The sequence below is a fragment of the Phyllobates terribilis genome, unplaced genomic scaffold (genome assembly GCF_046119375.1).
Source record: "Phyllobates terribilis strain yellow unplaced genomic scaffold, ASM4611937v1 Scaffold_7__3_contigs__length_470593459, whole genome shotgun sequence".
In the NCBI taxonomy this organism is placed as follows: Eukaryota; Metazoa; Chordata; class Amphibia; order Anura; family Dendrobatidae; genus Phyllobates; species Phyllobates terribilis.
In genome coordinates, this window is record NW_027362767.1 from 463,077,847 (window position 1) to 463,099,920 (window position 22,074).

A 22,074-nucleotide genomic window follows, 5' to 3' on the forward strand; every position below is an offset into this window, starting at 1 on the left:
CCATGCGGCTTTGGAGATCAGATCCTGGGGCTTAGTGTAAGTCATGTCTGTGATATATATTCGAGTTGGACACGGAAGGATCGAGCAGCACCAGGCCTCCCCTCCAGCTTTGCAGGATGATACCTTCACGTGGCTCTGAAGATCAGATCCTGGGTCTGAGTAGAAGTCATGTCTATGATATATGGTCGTGTTGGACACGGAAGGATCGAGCAGCACCAGGCTTCCCCTCCTGCCTTGTAGGATGATATCTCCTCGTGGATCCGCTGGGTCAGATTCTGGGGCTGAGTAGAGGTCATGTCTATGTCTATTATATATGGTTATGTTGGACATGGAAGGATCGAGCAGCACCAGACCGGCCCTCCAGCCTTGTAGGATGATACCTTCACGCGGCTCTGGAGATCAGATCCTGGGTCTGAGTAGAAGTCATGTCTATGATATATGGTCGTGTTGGACACGGAAGGATCGAGCAGCACCAGACCGGCCCTCCAGCCTTGTAGGATGATATCTCCTCGTGGCTCCCCAGGATCAGATCTTGGGGCTGAGTAGAGGTCATGTCTATGTCTGTGATCTATGATCACTTTGGCCACAGAAGGATCGAGCAGCACCAGGCTTCCCCTCCAGCCTTGTAGGATAATATCTCCATGTGGCTCTGGCCGATCAGATTCTTGGCCTCAGTAGAAGTTGTGCCTATGGCTCCGTGTCTTCATGTTTCTTTATCATGCATGTATCTTTGATATCTTGATATTTTGTAGTACTTCTCATGTCTGCTTGCGTTGGATGTTGAGTGTTTTTGTCTTTTTTGTATACTTACCTGTATTATTTCCTTTAGCCCTAGTGAGTTACCTGATTTATTCTCAGACTTACGACTCCATTTTTGCACCGGCCAGGAATCCGCTTGGCTGGAGAAGCAGCTTTACTTTGTACTGGGCTCGACTAGATTAAAGTCTTCATAGGAAATCATTGTAGCGACCGGCCCTCCAGCTATACTGGACTAGAGCCAGTCCTCCACCATAGGAATCACCGCTTTATCATACTAGTAACAGCTCATATGGAAGATGAGGCGAGAATTTACGCAAGAAGCTGTTAAACCTGCAGAAAGTGGACACCTCTGAACCTCGTGGTCGGGCTCCATAATTATGGCCAACCAGCCATCTGAACAAGACCAATGATGAGGCGTGACGCACATAGGACATCATGGCAGGCGGCTAATGAAGGAAGAGCTCCGGATGCCGCCAGGTAAGAAGCGGGATATCACTCCTGTCGTGGCCGATGCGGTGGGACACACAAGTCGATTGGCACCAAGTACTGCTGAGGGGTCTAGGCGGCCCCCAAGCCGCTGGCTCCCTCCACTTGTAAGTAGGAACTTTTCAGCCAATCACATGACAAATAAGTGACCTAACTGATGACATCACTGATCACACGGCCAGCAGACGGGGGTCCACTCATGATAAGGGATGACGGGCGCCTCTACAATCGTGCAGAGTGCAGTGTACAGAACAATGGTCAGCTGACCAGATTTAGTCCAGGATATTAGCGCGTCCAGCAGACAGAAGACTGGTGGAGATTCCTGTGCTCGGGTATTCAACTGCAGAATTTAGTAAAATCATCCCGCAGACCCCAACATGGCGGCCGCCGGTACATCGACGACCTTTACTGACAAGGATCAAGTTACAATGTAGCAAACATTGATACAATGAACATCGGCCTCCATCCCAGAGGGAACGCAGCCTCTAAGGGCGTCTGGATCGTCTGCGATCTACACGACCGGGAGGAATGGCGGCCTCACCTTCTTAGAGAACTCTGACGCTTTCTGCTCGCTCTCCTCCACCCTCGCTTTATCCACCAAGGAATCTGTGAGAAGAGAAAGAACATATTATATGGTGGCAGGATTGTATCAAGTGTGGGATTGTAAAGAAACAGTGGTGTCATATGCAAACTGGTTATAGGCAGAGCACAGGATTACAGGAAAACTGCGGGATTATAAGAAAACTTCAGGATAAGAAAACTGCCAGATAATAGGAAATCTGCCGGATTATAAAAAAACTGCCAGATAATAGGTAATCTGCCGGATTATAAGAAAACTGCCGGATAATAGGTTTAATGTAGGAAGGAAGATGAACTGTGGGATTATATATCATTTTACCTTAGAAGTGCATTTTATTCTCAGCCACTTTTACCGCAATTTAATGATTGGAGAGAATTGATTTACGGCTGATGTTGCGCTGAGCACAGGCTGCCACAAACAGCGACCGTCCTCTGCTGCCGGCACCTGCAGGGGGAGCTGCTGAGATAAGACATTGCTCTCACCTACTAGATGAGTGAAGTCCACGTCCAGACGTCCCTTGTACTTAAAGTCAGGATCCATTCCGCCACATTGTAACACGACTTGTCCGACACATTCATCTATGACTTTATAGTACTGCGGCCTGAGAAATAACAGAAAATGGTTATTGGGGGGTATAATCCCATGCACGTCATACACAGGGACGTTATCAGGTGGGATAATCCCGAGTACATGTCATACACAGGGACGTTATCAGGTGCGATAATCCCGAGTACATGTCATACACAGGGACATTATCAGGTGGGATAATCCCGAGTACACGTCATACACAGGGACATTATCAGGTGCGATAATCCCGAGTACATGTCATACACATGGACGTTATCACGTGGGATAATCCCGAGTACATGTCATACACAGGGACGTTATCAGGTGCGATAATCCCGAGTACATGTCATACACAGGGACGTTATCAGGTGCGATAATCCCGAGTACATGTCATACACAGGGACGTTATCAGGTGCGATAATCCCGAGTACATGTCATACACAGGGACGTTATCAGGTGCGATAATCCCGAGTACATGTCATACACAGGGATGTTATCAGGTGGGATAATCACGAGTACATGTCATACACAGGGACGTTATCAGGTGGGATAATCACGAGTACATGTCATACACAGGGACGTTATCAGGTGGGATAATCCCGAGTACATGTCATACACAGGGACGTTATCAGGTGCGATAATCCCGAGTACATGTCATACACAGGGACGTTATCAGGTGGGATAATCCCGAGTACATGTCATACACAGGGACGTTATCAGGTGCGATAATCCCGAGTACATGTCATACACAGCGACGTTATCAGGTGGGATAATCCCGAGTACATGTCATACACAGGGACGTTATCAGGTGGGATAATCCCGAGTACATGTCATACACAGGGACGTTATCAGGTAGGATAATCCCGAGTACATGTCATACACAGGGACGTTATCAGGTGGGATAATCCCGAGTACATGTCATACACAGGGACGTTATCAGGTGCGATAATCCCGAGTACATGTCATACACAGCGACGTTATCAGGTGGGATAATCCCGAGTACATGTCATACACAGGGACGTTATCAGGTGGGATAATCCCGAGTACATGTCATACACAGGGACGTTATCAGGTGGGATAATCCCGAGTACATGTCATACACACAGACGTTATCAGGTGGGATAATCACGAGTACATGTCATACACACAGACGTCATCAGGTGGGATAATCCCGAGTACACGTCATACACAGGGACGTTATCAGGTGGGATAATCCCGAGTACATGTCATACACAGGGACGTTATCAGGTGGGATAATCACGAGTACATGTCATACACAGGGACGTTATCAGGTGCGATAATCCCGAGTACATGTCATACACAGGGACGTTATCAGGTGGGATAATCCCGAGTACATGTCATACACAGCGACGTTATCAGGTGGGATAATCCCGAGTACATGTCATACACAGGGACGTTATCAGGTGGGATAATCCCGAGTACATGTCATACACAGGGACGTTATCAGGTGGGATTATCCCGAGTACATGTCATACACACAGACGTTATCAGGTGGGATAATCCCGAGTACATGTCATACACAGGGACGTTATCAGGTGGGATAATCCCGAGTACATGTCATATACAGGGACGTTATCAGGTGGGATAATCCCGAGTACACGTCATACACAGGGACATTATCATGTGGGATAATCCCGAGTACATGTCATACACAGGGACGTTATCAGGTGGGATAATCCCGAGTACATGTCATACACAGGGACGTTATCAGGTGGGATAATCCCGAGTACATGTCATACACACAGACGTTATCAGGTGGGATTATCCCGAGTACATGTCATACACAGGGACGTTATCAGATGGGATAATCCCGAGTACATGTCATACACAGGGACGTTATCAGGTGGGATAATCCCGAGTACATGTCATACACAGGGACGTTATCACGTGGGATTATCCCGAGTACATGTCATACACAGGGACGTTATCAGGTGGGATAATCCCGAGTACATGTCATACACAGGGACGTTATCAGATGGGATAATCCCGAGTATATGTCATACACAGGGACATTATCAGGTGGGATAATCCCGAGTACATGTCATACACAGGGACGTTATCAGGTGGGATAATCCCGAGTATATGTCATACACAGGGACATTATCAGGTGGGATAATCCCGAGTACACGTCATACACAGGGACGTTATCAGGTGGGATAATCCCGAGAACATGTCATACACAGGGACGTTATCAGGTGGGATAATCCCGAGTATATGTCATACACAGGGACATTATCAGGTGGGATAATCCCGAGTACATGTCATACACAGGGACGTTATCAGGTGGGATAATCCCGAGTACATGTCATATACAGCGACGTTATCAGGTGGGATAATCCCGAGTACATGTCATACACAGGGAAGTTATCAGGTGGGATAATCCCGAGTACATGTCATACACAGGGACGTTATCAGGTGGGATAAACCCGAGTACATGTCATACACAGGGACGTTATCAGGTGGGATAATCCCAAGTACATGTCATACACAGGGACGTTATCAGGTGGGATAATCCCGAGTACATGTCATATACAGCGACGTTATCAGGTGGGATAATCCCGAGTACATGTCATACACAGGGACGTTATCAGGTGGGATAATCCCGAGTACATGTCATACACACAGACGTTATCAGGTGGGATAATCCCGAGTACATGTCATACACACAGACGTTATCAGGTGGGATTATCCCGAGTACATGTCATACACAGGGACGTTATCAGATGGGATAATCCCGAGTACATGTCATACACAGGGACATTATCAGGTGGGATAATCCCGAGTACATGTCATACACAGGGACGTTATCAGGTGGGATTATCCCGAGTACATGTCATACACAGGGACGTTATCAGGTGGGATAATCCCGAGTACATGTCATACACAGGGACGTTATCAGATGGGATAATCCCGAGTACATGTCATACAAAGGGACATTATCAGGTGGGATAATCCCGAGTACATGTCATACACAGGGACGTTATCAGGTGGGATAATCCCGAGTACATGTCATATACAGCGACGTTATCAGGTGGGATAATCCCGAGTACATGTCATACACAGGGAAGTTATCAGGTGGGATAATCCCGAGTACATGTCATACACACAGACGTTATCAGGTGGGATAATCCCGAGTACATGTCATACACAGGGACGTTATCAGGTGGGATAATCCCGAGTACATGTCATACACAGGGACGTTATCAGGTGGGATAATCCCGAGTACATGTCATACACAGGGACGTTATCAGGTGGGATAATCCCAAGTACATGTCATACACAGGGACGTTATCAGGTGGGATAATCCCGAGAACATGTCATACACAGGGACGTTATCAGGTGGGATAATCCCGAGTACATGTCATACACAGGGACATTATCAGGTGGGATTATCCCGAGTACATGTCATACACAGGGACACTATCAGGTGGGATAATCCCGAGTACATGTCATACACAGGGACGTTATCAAGTGGGATAATCCCGAGTACACGTCATACACAGGGACGTTATCAGGTGAGATAATCCCGAGTACATGTCATACACAGGGACGTTATCAGGTGGGATAATCCCGAGTACAAGTCATACACAGGGATGTTATCAGGTGGGATAATCCCGAGTACATGTCATACACAGGGACGTTATCAGGTGGGATAATCCCGAGTACACGTCATACACAGGGACGTTATCAGGTGGGATAATCCCGAGTACAAGTCATACACAGGGATGTTATCAGGTGGGATAATCCCGAGTACATGTCATACACAGGGACGTTATCAGGTGGGATAATCCCGAGTACACGTCATACACAGGGACGTTATCAGGTGGGATAATCCCGAGTACATGTCATACACAGGGACGTTATCAGGTGGGATAATCCCGAGTACACGTCATACACAGGGACGTTATCAGGTGGGATAATCCCGAGTACATGTCATACACAGGGACGTTATCAGGTGGGATAATCCCGAGTACACGACATACACAGAGACGTTATCAGGTGGAATAGTCCCGAGTACATGTCATACACAGGGATGTTATCAGGTGGGATAATCCCGAGTACATGTCATACACAGGGATGTTATCAGGTGGGATAATCCCGAGTACATGTCATATACAGGGACGTTATCAGGTGGGATAATCCCGAGTACATGTCATACACAGGGACGTTATCAGGTGGGATAATCCCGAGTACATGTCATACACAGGGACGTTATCAGGTGGGATAATCCCGAGTACACGTCATACACAGGGACGTTATCAGGTGGGATTATCCCGAGTACATGTCATATACAGGGACGTTATCAGGTGGGATAATCCCGAGTACATGTCATACACAGGGACGTTATCAGGTGGGATAATCCCGAGTACATGTCATACACAGAGACATTATCAGGTGGGAAAATCCCGAGTACATGTCATACACAGGGACGTTATCAGGTGGGATTATCCCGAGTACATGTCATACACAGAGACGTTATCAGGTGGGATAATCCCGAGTTCATATCATACACAGGGACGTTATCAAGTGGGATAATCCCGAGTACATGTCATATACAGGGACGTTATCAGGTGGGATAATCCCAAGTACATGTCATACACAGGGACGTTATCAGGTGGGATAATCCCGAGTACATGTCTTATACAGCGACGTTATCAGGTGGGATAATCCCGAGTACATGTCATACACAGGGACGTTATCAGGTGGGATAATCCCGAGTACATGTCATACACAGGGACGTTATCAAGTGGGATTATCCCGAGTACATGTCATACACAGGGACGTTATCAGGTGGGATAATCCCGAGTACATGTCATACACAGGGACGTTATCAGGTGGGATAATCCCGAGTACATGTCATACACAGAGACGTTATCAGGTGGGAAAATCCCGAGTACATGTCATACACAGGGACGTTATCAGGTGGGATTATCCCGAGTACATGTCATACACAGGGACGTTATCAGGTGGGATAATCCCGAGTACATGTCATACACAGAGACGTTATCAGGTGGGATAATCCCGAGTTCATATCATACACAGGGACGTTATCAAGTGGGATAATCCCGAGTACATGTCATATACAGGGACGTTATCAGGTGGGATAATCCCAAGTACATGTCATACACAGGGACGTTATCAGGTGGGATAATCCCGAGTACATGTCTTATACAGCGACGTTATCAGGTGGGATAATCCCGAGTACATGTCATACACAGGGACGTTATCAGGTGGGATAATCCCGAGTACATGTCATACACAGGGACGTTATCAAGTGGGATTATCCCGAGTACATGTCATACACAGGGACGTTATCAGGTGGGATAATCCCGAGTACATGTCATACACAGGGACGTTATCAGGTGGGATAATCCCGAGTACATGTCATACACAGGGATGTTATCAGGTGGGATAATCCCGAGTACATGTCATACACAGAGACGTCATCAGGTGGGATAATCCCGAGTACATGTCATACACAGGGACGTTATCAGGTGGGATAATCCCGAGTACATGTCATACACAGGGACGTTATCAGGTGGGATAATCCCGAGTACATGTCATACACAGGGACGTTATCAGGTGGGATAATCCCGAGTACATGTCATACACACGGACGTTATCAGGTGGGATAATCCCGAGTACATGTCATACACAGGGACGTTATCAGGTGGGATAATCCCGAGTACATGTCATACACAGGGACGTTATCAAGTGGGATTATCCCGAGTACATGTCATACACAGGGACGTTATCAGGTGGGATAATCCCGAGTACATGTCATACACAGGGACGTTATCAGGTGGGATAATCCCGAGTACATGTCATACACAGAGACGTTATCAGGTGGGAAAATCCCGAGTACATGTCATACACAGGGACGTTATCAGGTGGGATTATCCCGAGTACATGTCATACACAGGGACGTTATCAGGTGGGATAATCCCGAGTACATGTCATACACAGAGACGTTATCAGGTGGGATAATCCCGAGTTCATATCATACACAGGGACGTTATCAAGTGGGATAATCCCGAGTACATGTCATATACAGGGACGTTATCAGGTGGGATAATCCCAAGTACATGTCATACACAGGGACGTTATCAGGTGGGATAATCCCGAGTACATGTCTTATACAGCGACGTTATCAGGTGGGATAATCCCGAGTACATGTCATACACACGGACGTTATCAGGTGGGATAATCCCGAGTACATGTCATACACAGGGACGTTATCAGGTGGGATAATCCCGAGTACATGTCATACACAGGGACGTTATCAAGTGGGATTATCCCGAGTACATGTCATACACAGGGACGTTATCAGGTGGGATAATCCCGAGTACATGTCATACACAGGGACGTTATCAGGTGGGATAATCCCGAGTACATGTCATACACAGGGATGTTATCAGGTGGGATAATCCCGAGTACATGTCATACACAGAGACGTAATCAGGTGGGATAATCCCGAGTACATGTCATACACAGGGACGTTATCAGGTGGGATAATCCCGAGTACATGTCATACACAGGGACGTTATCAGGTGGGATAATCCCGAGTACATGTCATACACAGGGACGTTATCAGGTGGGATAAACCCGAGTACATGTCATACACAGGGACGTTATCAGGTGGGATAATCCCAAGTACATGTCATACACAGGGACGTTATCAGGTGGGATAATCCCGAGTACATGTCATATACAGCGACGTTATCAGGTGGGATAATCCCGAGTACATGTCATACACAGGGACGTTATCAGGTGGGATAATCCCGAGTACATGTCATACACACAGACGTTATCAGGTGGGATAATCCCGAGTACATGTCATACACACAGACGTTATCAGGTGGGATTATCCCGAGTACATGTCATACACAGGGACGTTATCAGATGGGATAATCCCGAGTACATGTCATACACAGGGAAGTTATCAGGTGGGATTATCCCGAGTACATGTCATACACAGGGACGTTATCAGGTGGGATAATCCCGAGTACATGTCATACACAGGGACGTTATCAGATGGGATAATCCCGAGTACATGTCATACACAGGGACATTATCAGGTGGGATAATCCCGAGTACATGTCATACACAGGGACGTTATCAGGTGGGATAATCCCGAGTACATGTCATATACAGCGACGTTATCAGGTGGGATAATCCCGAGTACATGTCATACACAGGGAAGTTATCAGGTGGGATAATCCCGAGTACATGTCATACACACAGACGTTATCAGGTGGGATAATCCCGAGTACATGTCATACACAGGGACGTTATCAGGTGGGATAATCCCGAGTACATGTCATACACAGGGACGTTATCAGGTGGGATAATCCCGAATACATGTCATACACAGGGACGTTATCAGGTGGGATAATCCCAAGTACATGTCATACACAGGGACGTTATCAGGTGGGATAATCCCGAGAACATGTCATACACAGGGACGTTATCAGGTGGGATAATCCCGAGTACATGTCATACACAGGGACATTATCAGGTGGGATAATCCCGAGTACATGTCATACACAGGGACGTTATCAGATGGGATAATCCCAAGTACATGTCATACACAGGGACGTTATCAGGTGGGATAATCCCGAGTACACGTCATACACAGGGACGTTATCAGGTGGGATAATCCCGAGTACATGTCATACACAGGGACGTTATCAGGTGGGATAATCCCGAGTACACGTCATACACAGGGACGTTATCAGGTGAGATAATCCCGAGTACATGTCATACACAGGGACGTTATCAGGTGGGATAATCCCGAGTACATGTCATACACAGGGATGTTATCAGGTGGGATAATCCCGAGTACATGTCATACACAGGGACGTTATCAGGTGGGATAATCCCGAGTACACGTCATACACAGGGACGTTATCAGGTGGGATAATCCCGAGTACATGTCATACACAGGGACGTTATCAGGTGGGATAATCCCGAGTACACGTCATACACAGGGACGTTATCAGGTGGGATAATCCCGAGTACATGTCATACACAGGGACGTTATCAGGTGGGATAATCCCGAGTACACGACATACACAGAGACGTTATCAGGTGGAATAGTCCCGAGTACATGTCATACACAGGGATGTTATCAGGTGGGATAATCCCGAGTACATGTCATACACAGGGATGTTATCAGGTGGGATAATCCCGAGTACATGTCATACACAGGGACGTTATCAGGTGGGATAATCCCGAGTACACGTCATATACAGGGACGTTATCAGGTGGGATAATCCCGAGTACATGTCATACACAGGGACGTTATCAGGTGGGATAATCCCGAGTACATGTCATACACAGGGACGTTATCAGGTGGGATAATCCCGAGTACACGTCATACACAGGGACGTTATCAGGTGGGATTATCCCGAGTACATGTCATATACAGGGACGTTATCAGGTGGGATAATCCCGAGTACATGTCATACACAGGGACGTTATCAGGTGGGATAATCCCGAGTACACGTCATACACAGGGACGTTATCAGGTGGGATTATCCCGAGTACATGTCATATACAGGGACGTTATCAGGTGGGATAATCCCGAGTACATGTCATACACAGGGACGTTATCAGGTGGGATAATCCCGAGTACATGTCATACACAGAGACGTTATCAGGTGGGAAAATCCCGAGTACATGTCATACACAGGGACGTTATCAGGTGGGATTATCCCGAGTACATGTCATACACAGAGACGTTATCAGGTGGGATAATCCCGAGTTCATATCATACACAGGGACGTTATCAAGTGGGATAATCCCGAGTACATGTCATATACAGGGACGTTATCAGGTGGGATAATCCCAAGTACATGTCATACACAGGGACGTTATCAGGTGGGATAATCCCGAGTACATGTCTTATACAGCGACGTTATCAGATGGGATAATCCCGAGTACATGTCATACACAGGGACGTTATCAGGTGGGATAATCCCGAGTACATGTCATACACAGGGACGTTATCAAGTGGGATTATCCCGAGTACATGTCATACACAGGGACGTTATCAGGTGGGATAATCCCGAGTACATGTCATACACAGGGACGTTATCAGGTGGGATAATCCCGAGTACATGTCATACACAGGGATGTTATCAGGTGGGATAATCCCGAGTACATGTCATACACAGGGACGTCATCAGGTGGGATAATCCCGAGTACATGTCATATACAGGGACGTTATCAGGTGGGATAATCCCGAGTACATGTCATACACAGGGACGTTATCAGGTGGGATAATCCCGAGTACATGTCATATACAGCGACGTTATCAGGTGGGATAATCCCGAGTACATGTCATACACAGGGACGTCATCAGGTGGGATAATCCCGAGTACATGTCATATACAGGGACGTTATCAGGTGGGATAATCCCGAGTACATGTCATACACAGGGATGTTATCAGGTGGGATAATCCTGAGTACATGTCATACACAGGGATGTTATCAGGTGGGATAATCCCCAGTACATGTCATACACAGGGACGTTATCAAGTGGGATAATCCCGAGTACATGTCATATACAGGGAGGTTATCAGGTGGGATAATCCCGAGTACATGTCATACACAGGGACGTTATCAGATGGGATAATCCCGAGTACATGTCATACACAGGGACGTTATCAGATGGGATAATCCCGAGTACATGTCATACACAGGGACGTTATCAAGTGGGATAATCCCGAGTACATGTCATACACAGGGACGTTATCAGGTGGGATAATCCCGAGTACATGTCATACACAGGGACGTTATCAGGTGGGATAATCCCGAGTACATGTCATACACAGGGACGTTATCAGGTGGGATAATCCCGAGTACATGTCATACACAGGGACGTTATCAGGTGGGATAATCCCGAGTACATGTCATACACAGGGATGTTATCAGATGGGATAATCCCGAGTACATGTCATATACAGGGACGTTATCAGGTGGGATAATCCCGAGTACATGTCATACACAGGGACGTTATCAGGTGGGATAATCCCGAGTACACATCATACACAGGGACGTTATCAGGTGGGATAATCCCGAGTACATGTCATACACAGAGACGTTATCAGGTGGGATAATCCCGAGTACATGTCATACACAGGGACGTTATCAGGTGGGTTAATCCCGAGTACATGTCATACACAGGGACGTTATCAGGTGGGATAATCCCGAGTACATGTCATATACAGCGACGTTATCAGGTGGGATAATCCCGAGTACATGTCATACACAGGGACGTTATCAGGTGGGATAATCCCGAGTACATGTCATACACACAGACGTTATCAGGTGGGATTATCCCGAGTACATGTCATACACAGGGACGTTATCAGATGGGATAATCCCGAGTACATGTCATACACAGGGACGTTATCAGATGGGATAATCAGGAGTACATGTCATACACAGGGACGTTATCACGTGGGATAATCCCGAGTACATGTCATACACAGGGATGTTATCAGGTGGGATAATCCCGAGTACATGTCATACACAGGGACGTTATCAGATGGGATAATCCCGAGTACATGTCATACACAGGGACGTTATCAGGTGGGATAATCCCGAGTACATGTCATACACAGGGACGTTATCAGGTGGGATAATCCCGAGTACATGTCATACACAGGGACGTTATCACGTGGGATTATCCCAAGTACATGTCATACACAGGGACGTTATCAGATGGGATAATCCCGAGTACATGTCATACACAGGGACGTTATCAGGTGGGATAATCCCGAGTACATGTCATATACAGCGACGTTATCAGGTGGGATAATCCCGAGTACATGTCATACACAGGGACGTTATCAGATGGGATAATCCCGAGTACATGTCATACACAGGGACGTTATCAGGTGGGATAATCCCGAGTACATGTCATACACAGGGACGTTATCAGGTGGGATAATCCCGAGTACATGTCATATACAGCGACGTTATCAGGTGGGATAATCCCGAGTACATGTCATACACAGGGAAGTTATCAGGTGGGATAATCCCGAGTACATGTCATACACAGGGACGTTATCAGATGGGATAATCCCGAGTACACGTCATACACACGGACGTTATCAGGTGGGATAATCCCGAGTACATGTCATACACAGGGAAGTTATCAGGTGGGATAATCCCGAGTACATGTCATACACACAGACGTTATCAGGTGGGATAATCCCGAGTACATGTCATACACAGGGACGTTATCAGGTGGGATAATCCCAAGTACATGTCATACACAGGGACGTTATCAGGTGGGATAATCCCGAGTACACGTCACACACAGGGACGTTATCAGGTGGGATAATCCCGAGTACACGTCATACACAGGGACGTTATCAGGTGGGATAATCCCGTGCACGTCATACACAGGGACGTTATCAGGTGGGATAATCCCGAGTACACGTCACACACAGGGACGTTATCAGGTGGGATAATCCCGAGTACATGTCATACACAGGGACGTTATCAGGTGGGATAAACCCGAGTACATGTCATACACAGCGACGTTATCAGGTGGGATAATCCCGAGTACATGTCATACACAGGGACGTTATCAGGTGGGATAATCCCAAGTACATGTCATACACAGGGACGTTATCAGGTGGGATAATCCCGAGTACATGTCATATACAGCGACGTTATCAGGTGGGATAATCCCGAGTACATGTCATACACAGGGACGTTATCAGGTGGGATAATCCCGAGTACATGTCATACACACAGACGTTATCAGGTGGGATAATCCCGAGTACATGTCATACACACAGACGTTATCACGTGGGATTATCCCGAGTACATGTCATACACAGGGACGTTATCAGATGGGATAATCCCGAGTACATGTCATACACAGGGACATTATCAGGTGGGATAATCCCGAGTACATGTCATACACAGGGACGTTATCAGGTGGGATAATCCCGAGTACATGTCATACACAGGGACGTTATCAGGTGGGATAATCCCGAGTACATGTCATACACAGGGACGTTATCAGGTGGGATTATCCCGAGTACATGTCATACACAGGGACGTTATCAGGTGGGATAATCCCGAGTACATGTCATACACAGGGACGTTATCAGATGGGATAATCCCGAGTACATGTCATACACAGGGACATTATCAGGTGGGATAATCCCGAGTACATGTCATACACAGGGACGTTATCAGGTGGGATAATCCCGAGTACATGTCATATACAGCGACGTTATCAGGTGGGATAATCCCGAGTACATGTCATACACAGGGACGTTATCAGGTGGGATAATCCCGAGTACATGTCATACACAGGGACGTTATCAGGTGGGATAATCCCGAGTACATGTCATACACAGGGACGTTATCAGGTGGGATAATCCCGAGTACACGTCATACACAGGGAAGTTATCAGGTGGGATAATCCCGAGTACATGTCAAACACAGGGACGTTATCAGGTGGGATAATCCCGAGTACATGTCATACACAGGGACGTTATCAGGTGGGATAATCCCGAGTACATGTCATACACAGGGACGTTATCAGGTGGGATAATCCCAAGTACATGTCATACACAGGGACGTTATCAGGTGGGATAATCCCGAGAACATGTCATACACAGGGACGTTATCAGGTGGGATAATCCCGAGTACATGTCATACACAGGGACGTTATCAGGTGGGATTATCCCGAGTACATGTCATACACAGGGACGTTATCAGGTGGGATAATCCCGAGTACATGTCATACACAGGGACGTTATCAAGTGGGATAATCCCGAGTACACGTCATACACAGGGACGTTATCAGGTGAGATAATCCCGAGTACATGTCATACACAGGGACGTTATCAGGTGGGATAATCCCGAGTACATGTCATACACAGGGACGTTATCAGGTGGGATAATCCCGAGTACATGTCATACACAGGGATGTTATCAGGTGGGATAATCCCGAGTACATGTCATACACAGGGACGTCATCAGGTGGGATAATCCCGAGTACATGTCATATACAGGGACGTTATCAGGTGGGATAATCCCGAGTACATGTCATACACAGGGACGTTATCAGGTGGGATAATCCCGAGTACATGTCATATACAGGGACGTTATCAGGTGGGATAATCCCGAGTACATGTCATACACAGGGACGTCATCAGGTGGGATAATCCCGAGTACATGTCATATACAGGGACGTTATCAGGTGGGATAATCCCGAGTACATGTCATACACAGGGACGTTATCAGGTGGGATAATCCCGAGTACATGTCATACACAGGGATGTTATCAGGTGGGATAATCCCGAGTACATGTCATACACAGGGATGTTATCAGGTGGGATAATCCCGAGTACATGTCATACACAGGGACGTTATCAAGTGGGATAATCCCGAGTACATGTCATATACAGGGAGGTTATCAGGTGGGATAATCCCGAGTACATGTCATACACAGGGACGTTATCAAGTGGGATAATCCCATGCACGTCATACACAGGGACGTTATCAAGTGGGATAATCCCGAGTACATGTCATACACAGGGACGTTATCAGGTGGAATAATCCCGAGTACATGTCATATACAGGGACGTTATCAGGTGGGATAATCCCGAGTACATGTCATATACAGGGACGTTATCAGGTGGGATAATCCCGAGTACATGTCATACACAGGGACGTTATCAGGTGGGATAATCCCGAGTACACGTCATACACAGGGACGTTATCAGGTGGGATAATCCCGAGTACATGTCGTACACAGGGACGTTATCAGGTGGGATAATCCCGAGTACATGTCATACACAGGGACGTTATCAGGTGGGATAATCCCGAGTACACGTCATACACAGGGACGTTATCAAGTGGGATAATCCCGAGTACATGTCATACACAGGGACGTTATCAGGTGGGATAATCCCGAGTACATGTCATATACAGGGACGTTATCAGGTGGGATAATCCCGAGTACATGTCATACACAGGGACGTTATCAGGTGGGATAATCCCGAGTACACGTCATACACAGGGACGTTATCAGGTGGGATAATCCCGAGTACATGTCATACACAGGGACGTTATCAGGTGGGATAATCCCGAGTACATGTCATACACAGGGATGTTATCAGGTGGGATAATCCCGAGTACATGTCATACACAGAGACGTTATCAAGTGGGATAATCCCGAGTACATGTCATACACAGGGACGTTATCAAGTGGGATAATCCCGAGTACATGTCATACACAGAGACGTTATCAGGTGGGATAATCCCGAGTACATGTCATACACAGGGACGTTATCAAGTGGGATAATACCGAGTACATGTCATACACAGGGACGTTATCAGGTGGGATAATCCCGAGTACATGTCATACACAGAGACGTTATCAGGTGGGATAATCCTGAGTACATGTCATACACAGGGACGTTATCAGGTGGGATAATCCCGAGTACATGTCATACACAGGGACATTATCAGGTGGGATAATCCCGAGTACATGTCATACACAGGGACGTTATCAGGTGGGATAATCCCGAGTACATGTCATACACAGGGACGTTATCAGGTGGGATAATCCCGAGTACACGTCATACACAGAGACGTTATCAGGTGGGATAATCCCGAGTACACGTCATACACAGGGACGTTATCAGCTGGGATAATCCCGAGTACATGTCATACACAGAGACGTTATCAGGTGGGATAATCCCGAGTACATGTCATACACAGGGATGTTATCAGGTGGGATAATCCCGAGTACATGTCATACACAGGGACGTTATCAGGTGGGATAATCCCGAGTACATGTCATACACAGGGACGTTATCAGGTGGGATAATCCCGAGTACATGTCATACACAGGGATGTTATCAGATGGGATAATCCCGAGTACATGTCATACACAGGGACGTTATCAGGTGGGATAATCCCGAGTACATGTCATACACAGGGACGTTATCAGGTGGGATAATCCCGAGTACATGTCATACACAGGGACGTTATCAGGTGGGAAAATCCCGAGTACACGTCATACACAGGGACGTTATCAGCTGGGATAATCCCCAGTACATGTCATACACACGGACGTTATCAGGTGGGATAATCCCGAGTACATGTCATACACAGGGATGTTATCAGGTGGGATAATCCCGAGTACATGTCATACACAGGGACGTTATCAGGTGGGATAATCCCCAGTACATGTCATACACAGGGACGTTATCAGGTGGGATAATCCCGAGTACATGTCATACACAGGGACGTTATCAGGTGGGATAATCCCGAGTACATGTCATACACAGGGACGTTATCAGGTGGGATAATCCCGAGTACATGTCATACACACGGACGTTATCAGGTGGGATAATCCCGAGTACATGTCATACACAGGGACGTTATCAGGTGGGATAATACCGAGTACATGTCATACACAGGGAAGTTATCAGGTGGGATAATCCCGAGTACATGTCATACACAGGGACGTTATCAGGTGGGAAAATCCCGAGTACATGTCATACACAGGGACGTTATCAGGTGGGATAATCCTGAGTACATGTCATACACAGGGACATTATCAGGTGGGATAATCCCGAGTACATGTCATACACAGGGACGTTATCAGATGGGATTATCTCGAGTACATGTCATACACAGGGACGTTATCAGGTGCGATAATCCCGAGTACACGTCATACACAGGGACGTTATCAGGTGGGATTATCCCGAGTACATGTCATACACAGGGACGTTATCAGGTGCGATAATCCCGAGTACACGTCATACACAGGGACGTTATCAAGTGGGATAATCCCGAGTACATGTCATACACAGGGACGTTATCAGATGGGATTATCTCGAGTACATGTCATACACAGGGACGTTATCAGGTGCGATAATCCCGAGTACACGTCATACACAGGGACGTTATCAGGTGGGATTATCCCGAGTACATGTCATACACAGGGACGTTATCAGGTGCGATAATCCCGAGTACATGTCATACACAGGGACGTTATCAGGTGGGATAATCCCGAGTACATGTCATACACAGGGACGTTATCAGATGGGATAATCCCGAGTACACGTCATACACAGGGACGTTATCAAGTGGGATAATCCCGAGTACACGTCATACACAGGGACGTTATCAGATGGGATAATCCCGAGTACATGTCATACACAGGGACGTTATCAGGTGCGATAATCCCGAGTACACGTCATACACAGGGACGTTATCAAGTGGGATAATCCCGAGTACACGTCATACACAGGGAAGTTATCAGGTGGGATAATCCCGAGTACATGTCATACACAGGGACGTTATCAGGTGGGAAAATCCCGAGTACATGTCATACACAGGGACGTTATCAGGTGGGATAATCCTGAGTACATGTCATACACAGGGACATTATCAGGTGGGATAATCCCGAGTACATGTCATACACAGGGACGTTATCAGATGGGATTATCTCGAGTACATGTCATACACAGGGACGTTATCAGGTGCGATAATCCCGAGTACACGTCATACACAGGGACGTTATCAGGTGGGATTATCCCGAGTACATGTCATACACAGGGACGTTATCAGGTGCGATAATCCCGAGTACACGTCATACACAGGGACGTTATCAAGTGGGATAATCCCGAGTACACGTCATACACAGGGACGTTATCAGATGGGATAATCCCGAGTACATGTCATACACAGGGACGTTATCAGGTGGGATAATCCCGAGTACACGTCATACACAGGGACGTTATCAGATGGGATAATCCCGAGTACATGTCATACACAGGGACATTATCAGGTGGGATAATCCCGTGCACGTCATACACAGGGACGTTATCAGGTGGGATAATCCCGAGTACATGTCATACACAGGGACGTTATCAGGTGGTATAATCCCGAGTACACATCATACACAGGGACGTTATCAGGTGGGATAATCCCGAGTACACGTCATACACAGGGACGTTATCAGGTGGGATAATCCCGAGTACACGTCATACACAGGGACGTTATCAGGTGGGATAATCCCGAGTACACGTCATACACAGGGACGTTATCAGGTGGGATAATCCCGAGTACATGTCATACACAGGGACGTTATCAGGTGGGATAATCCCGAGTACACGTCATACACAGGGACGTTATCAGGTGGGACAATCCCGAGTACATGTCATACACAGGGACGTTATCAGGTGGTATAATCCCGAGTACACGTCATACACAGGGACGTTATCAGGTGGGACAATCCCGAGTACACGTCATACACAGGGACGTTATCAGGTGGGACAATCCCGAGTACATGTCATACACAGGGACGTTATCAGGTGGTATAATCCCGAGTACACGTCATACACAGGGACGTTATCAGGTGGGATAATCCCGAGTACATGTCATACACAGGGACGTTATCAGGTGGTATAATCCCGAGTACACGTCATACACAGGGACGTTATCAGGTGGGATAATCCCGAGTACATGTCATACACAGGGAAGTTATCAGCTGGGATAATCCCGAGTACACGTCATACACAGAGACGTTATCAAGTGGGATAATCCCGAGTACATGTCATACACAGGGAAGTTATCAGGTGGGATAATCCTGAGTACATGTCATACACAGGGACGTTATCAGGTGGGATAATCCCGAGTACATGTCATACACAGAGACGTTATCAAGTGGGATAATCCCGAGTACATGTCATACACAGTGACGTTATCAGGTGGGATAATCCCGAGTACATGTCATATACAGAGACGTTATCAGGTGGGATAATCCCGAGTACATGTCATACACAGGGACGTTATCAGGTGGGATAATCCCGAGTACATGTCATACACAGGGACGTTATCAAGTGGGATAATCCCGAGTACACGTCATACACAGGGACGTTATCAGGTGGGATAATCCCGAGTACACGTCATACACAGGGACGTTATCAGGTGGGATAATCCCGAGTACATGTCATACACAGGGAAGTTATCAGGTGGGATAATCCCGTGCACGTCATACACAGGGACGTTATCAGGTGGGATAATCCCGAATACATGTCATACACAGGAACGTTATCAGGTGGGATAATCCCGAGTACATGTCATACACAGGGATGTTATCAGGTGGGATAATCCCGAGTACATGTCATACACAGGGACGTTATCAGGTGGGATAATCCCGAGTACACGTCATACACAGGGACGTTATCAGGTGGGATTATCCCCAGTACATGTCATATACAGGGACGTTATCAGGTGGGATAATCCCGTGCACGTCATATACAGGGACGTTATCAGGTGGGATAATCCCGAGTACATGTCATATACAGGGACGTTATCAGGTGGGATAATCCCGAGTACATGTCATACACAGGGACGTTATCAGGTGGGATAATCCCAAGTACACGTCATATACAGGGACGTTATCAGGTGGGATAATCCGGAGTACATGTCATATGCAGGGACGTTATCAGGTGGGATAATCCCGAGTACATGTCATACACAGGGACGTTATCAGGTGGGATAATCCCGTGCACGTCATACACAGGGACGTTGTCAAGTGGGATAATCCCGAGTACACGTCATACACAGGGACGTTATCAGGTGGGATAATCCCGAGTACATGTCATACACAGGGACGTTATCAGGTGGGATAATCCCGAGTACATGTCATACACAGAGACGTTATCAAGTGGGATAATCCCGAGTACATGTCATACACAGGGACGTTATCAGGTGGGATTATCCCGATTACATGTCATACACAGGGACGTTATCAGGTGGGATAATCCCGTGCACGTCATACACAGGGACGTTGTCAAGTGGGATAATCCCGAGTACACGTCATACACAGGGACGTTATCAGGTGGGATTATCCCGAGTACATGTCATACACAGAGACGTTATCAAGTGGGATAATCCCGAGTACATGTCATACACAGGGACGTTATCAGGTGGGATTATCCCGAGTACATGTCATACACAGAGACGTTATCAAGTGGGATAATCCCGAGTACATGTCATACACAGGGACGTTATCAGGTGGGATTATCCCGAGTACATGTCATACACAGGGATGTTATCAGGTGGGATAATCCCGAGTACATGTCATACACAGGGACGTTATCAGGTGGGATAATCCCGAGTACATGTCATACACAGGGACGTTATCAGGTGGGATAATCCCGAGTACATGTCATACACAGGGACGTTATCAGGTGGTATAATCCCGAGTACATGTCATACACACGGACGTTATCAGGTGGGATAATCCCATGCACGTCATACACAGGGACGTTATCAGGTGGGATAATCCCGAGTACATGTCATACACAGGGACGTTATCAGGTGGGATAATCCCGAGTACATGTCATACACAGGGACGTTATCAAGTGGGATAATCCCGAGTACATGTCATACACAGGGACGTTATCAGGTGGGATAATCCCGAGTACATGTCATACACAGGGACGTTATCAGGTGGTATAATCCCGAGTACATATCATACACAGGGACGTTATCAGGTGGGATAATCCCGAGTACATGTCATACACAGGGACATTATCAGGTGGGATAATCCCGTGCACGTCATACACAGGGACGTTATCAGGTGCGATAATCCCGAG

At 47.1% G+C, this 22,074-nt stretch overlaps 1 protein-coding gene across 3 annotated transcripts in view; it reads right to left on the minus strand.

Moving 5' to 3' along the window:
• The window catches only part of DIAPH2 (diaphanous related formin 2), a 2,453,123-nt gene that overhangs the window by 1,578,000 nt on the left and 853,049 nt on the right, over positions 1-22,074 (minus strand). For all 3 annotated transcript variants that reach the window (XM_073642200.1, XM_073642202.1, XM_073642201.1), the window contains 2 exons: positions 2,308-2,426; positions 1,787-1,851 (listed from right to left, as the gene is read on the minus strand). In XM_073642200.1, the coding sequence (XP_073498301.1) occupies positions 1,787-1,851; positions 2,308-2,426 (184 nt within the window). The remainder of the gene's footprint in view (positions 1-1,786; positions 1,852-2,307; positions 2,427-22,074) is intronic.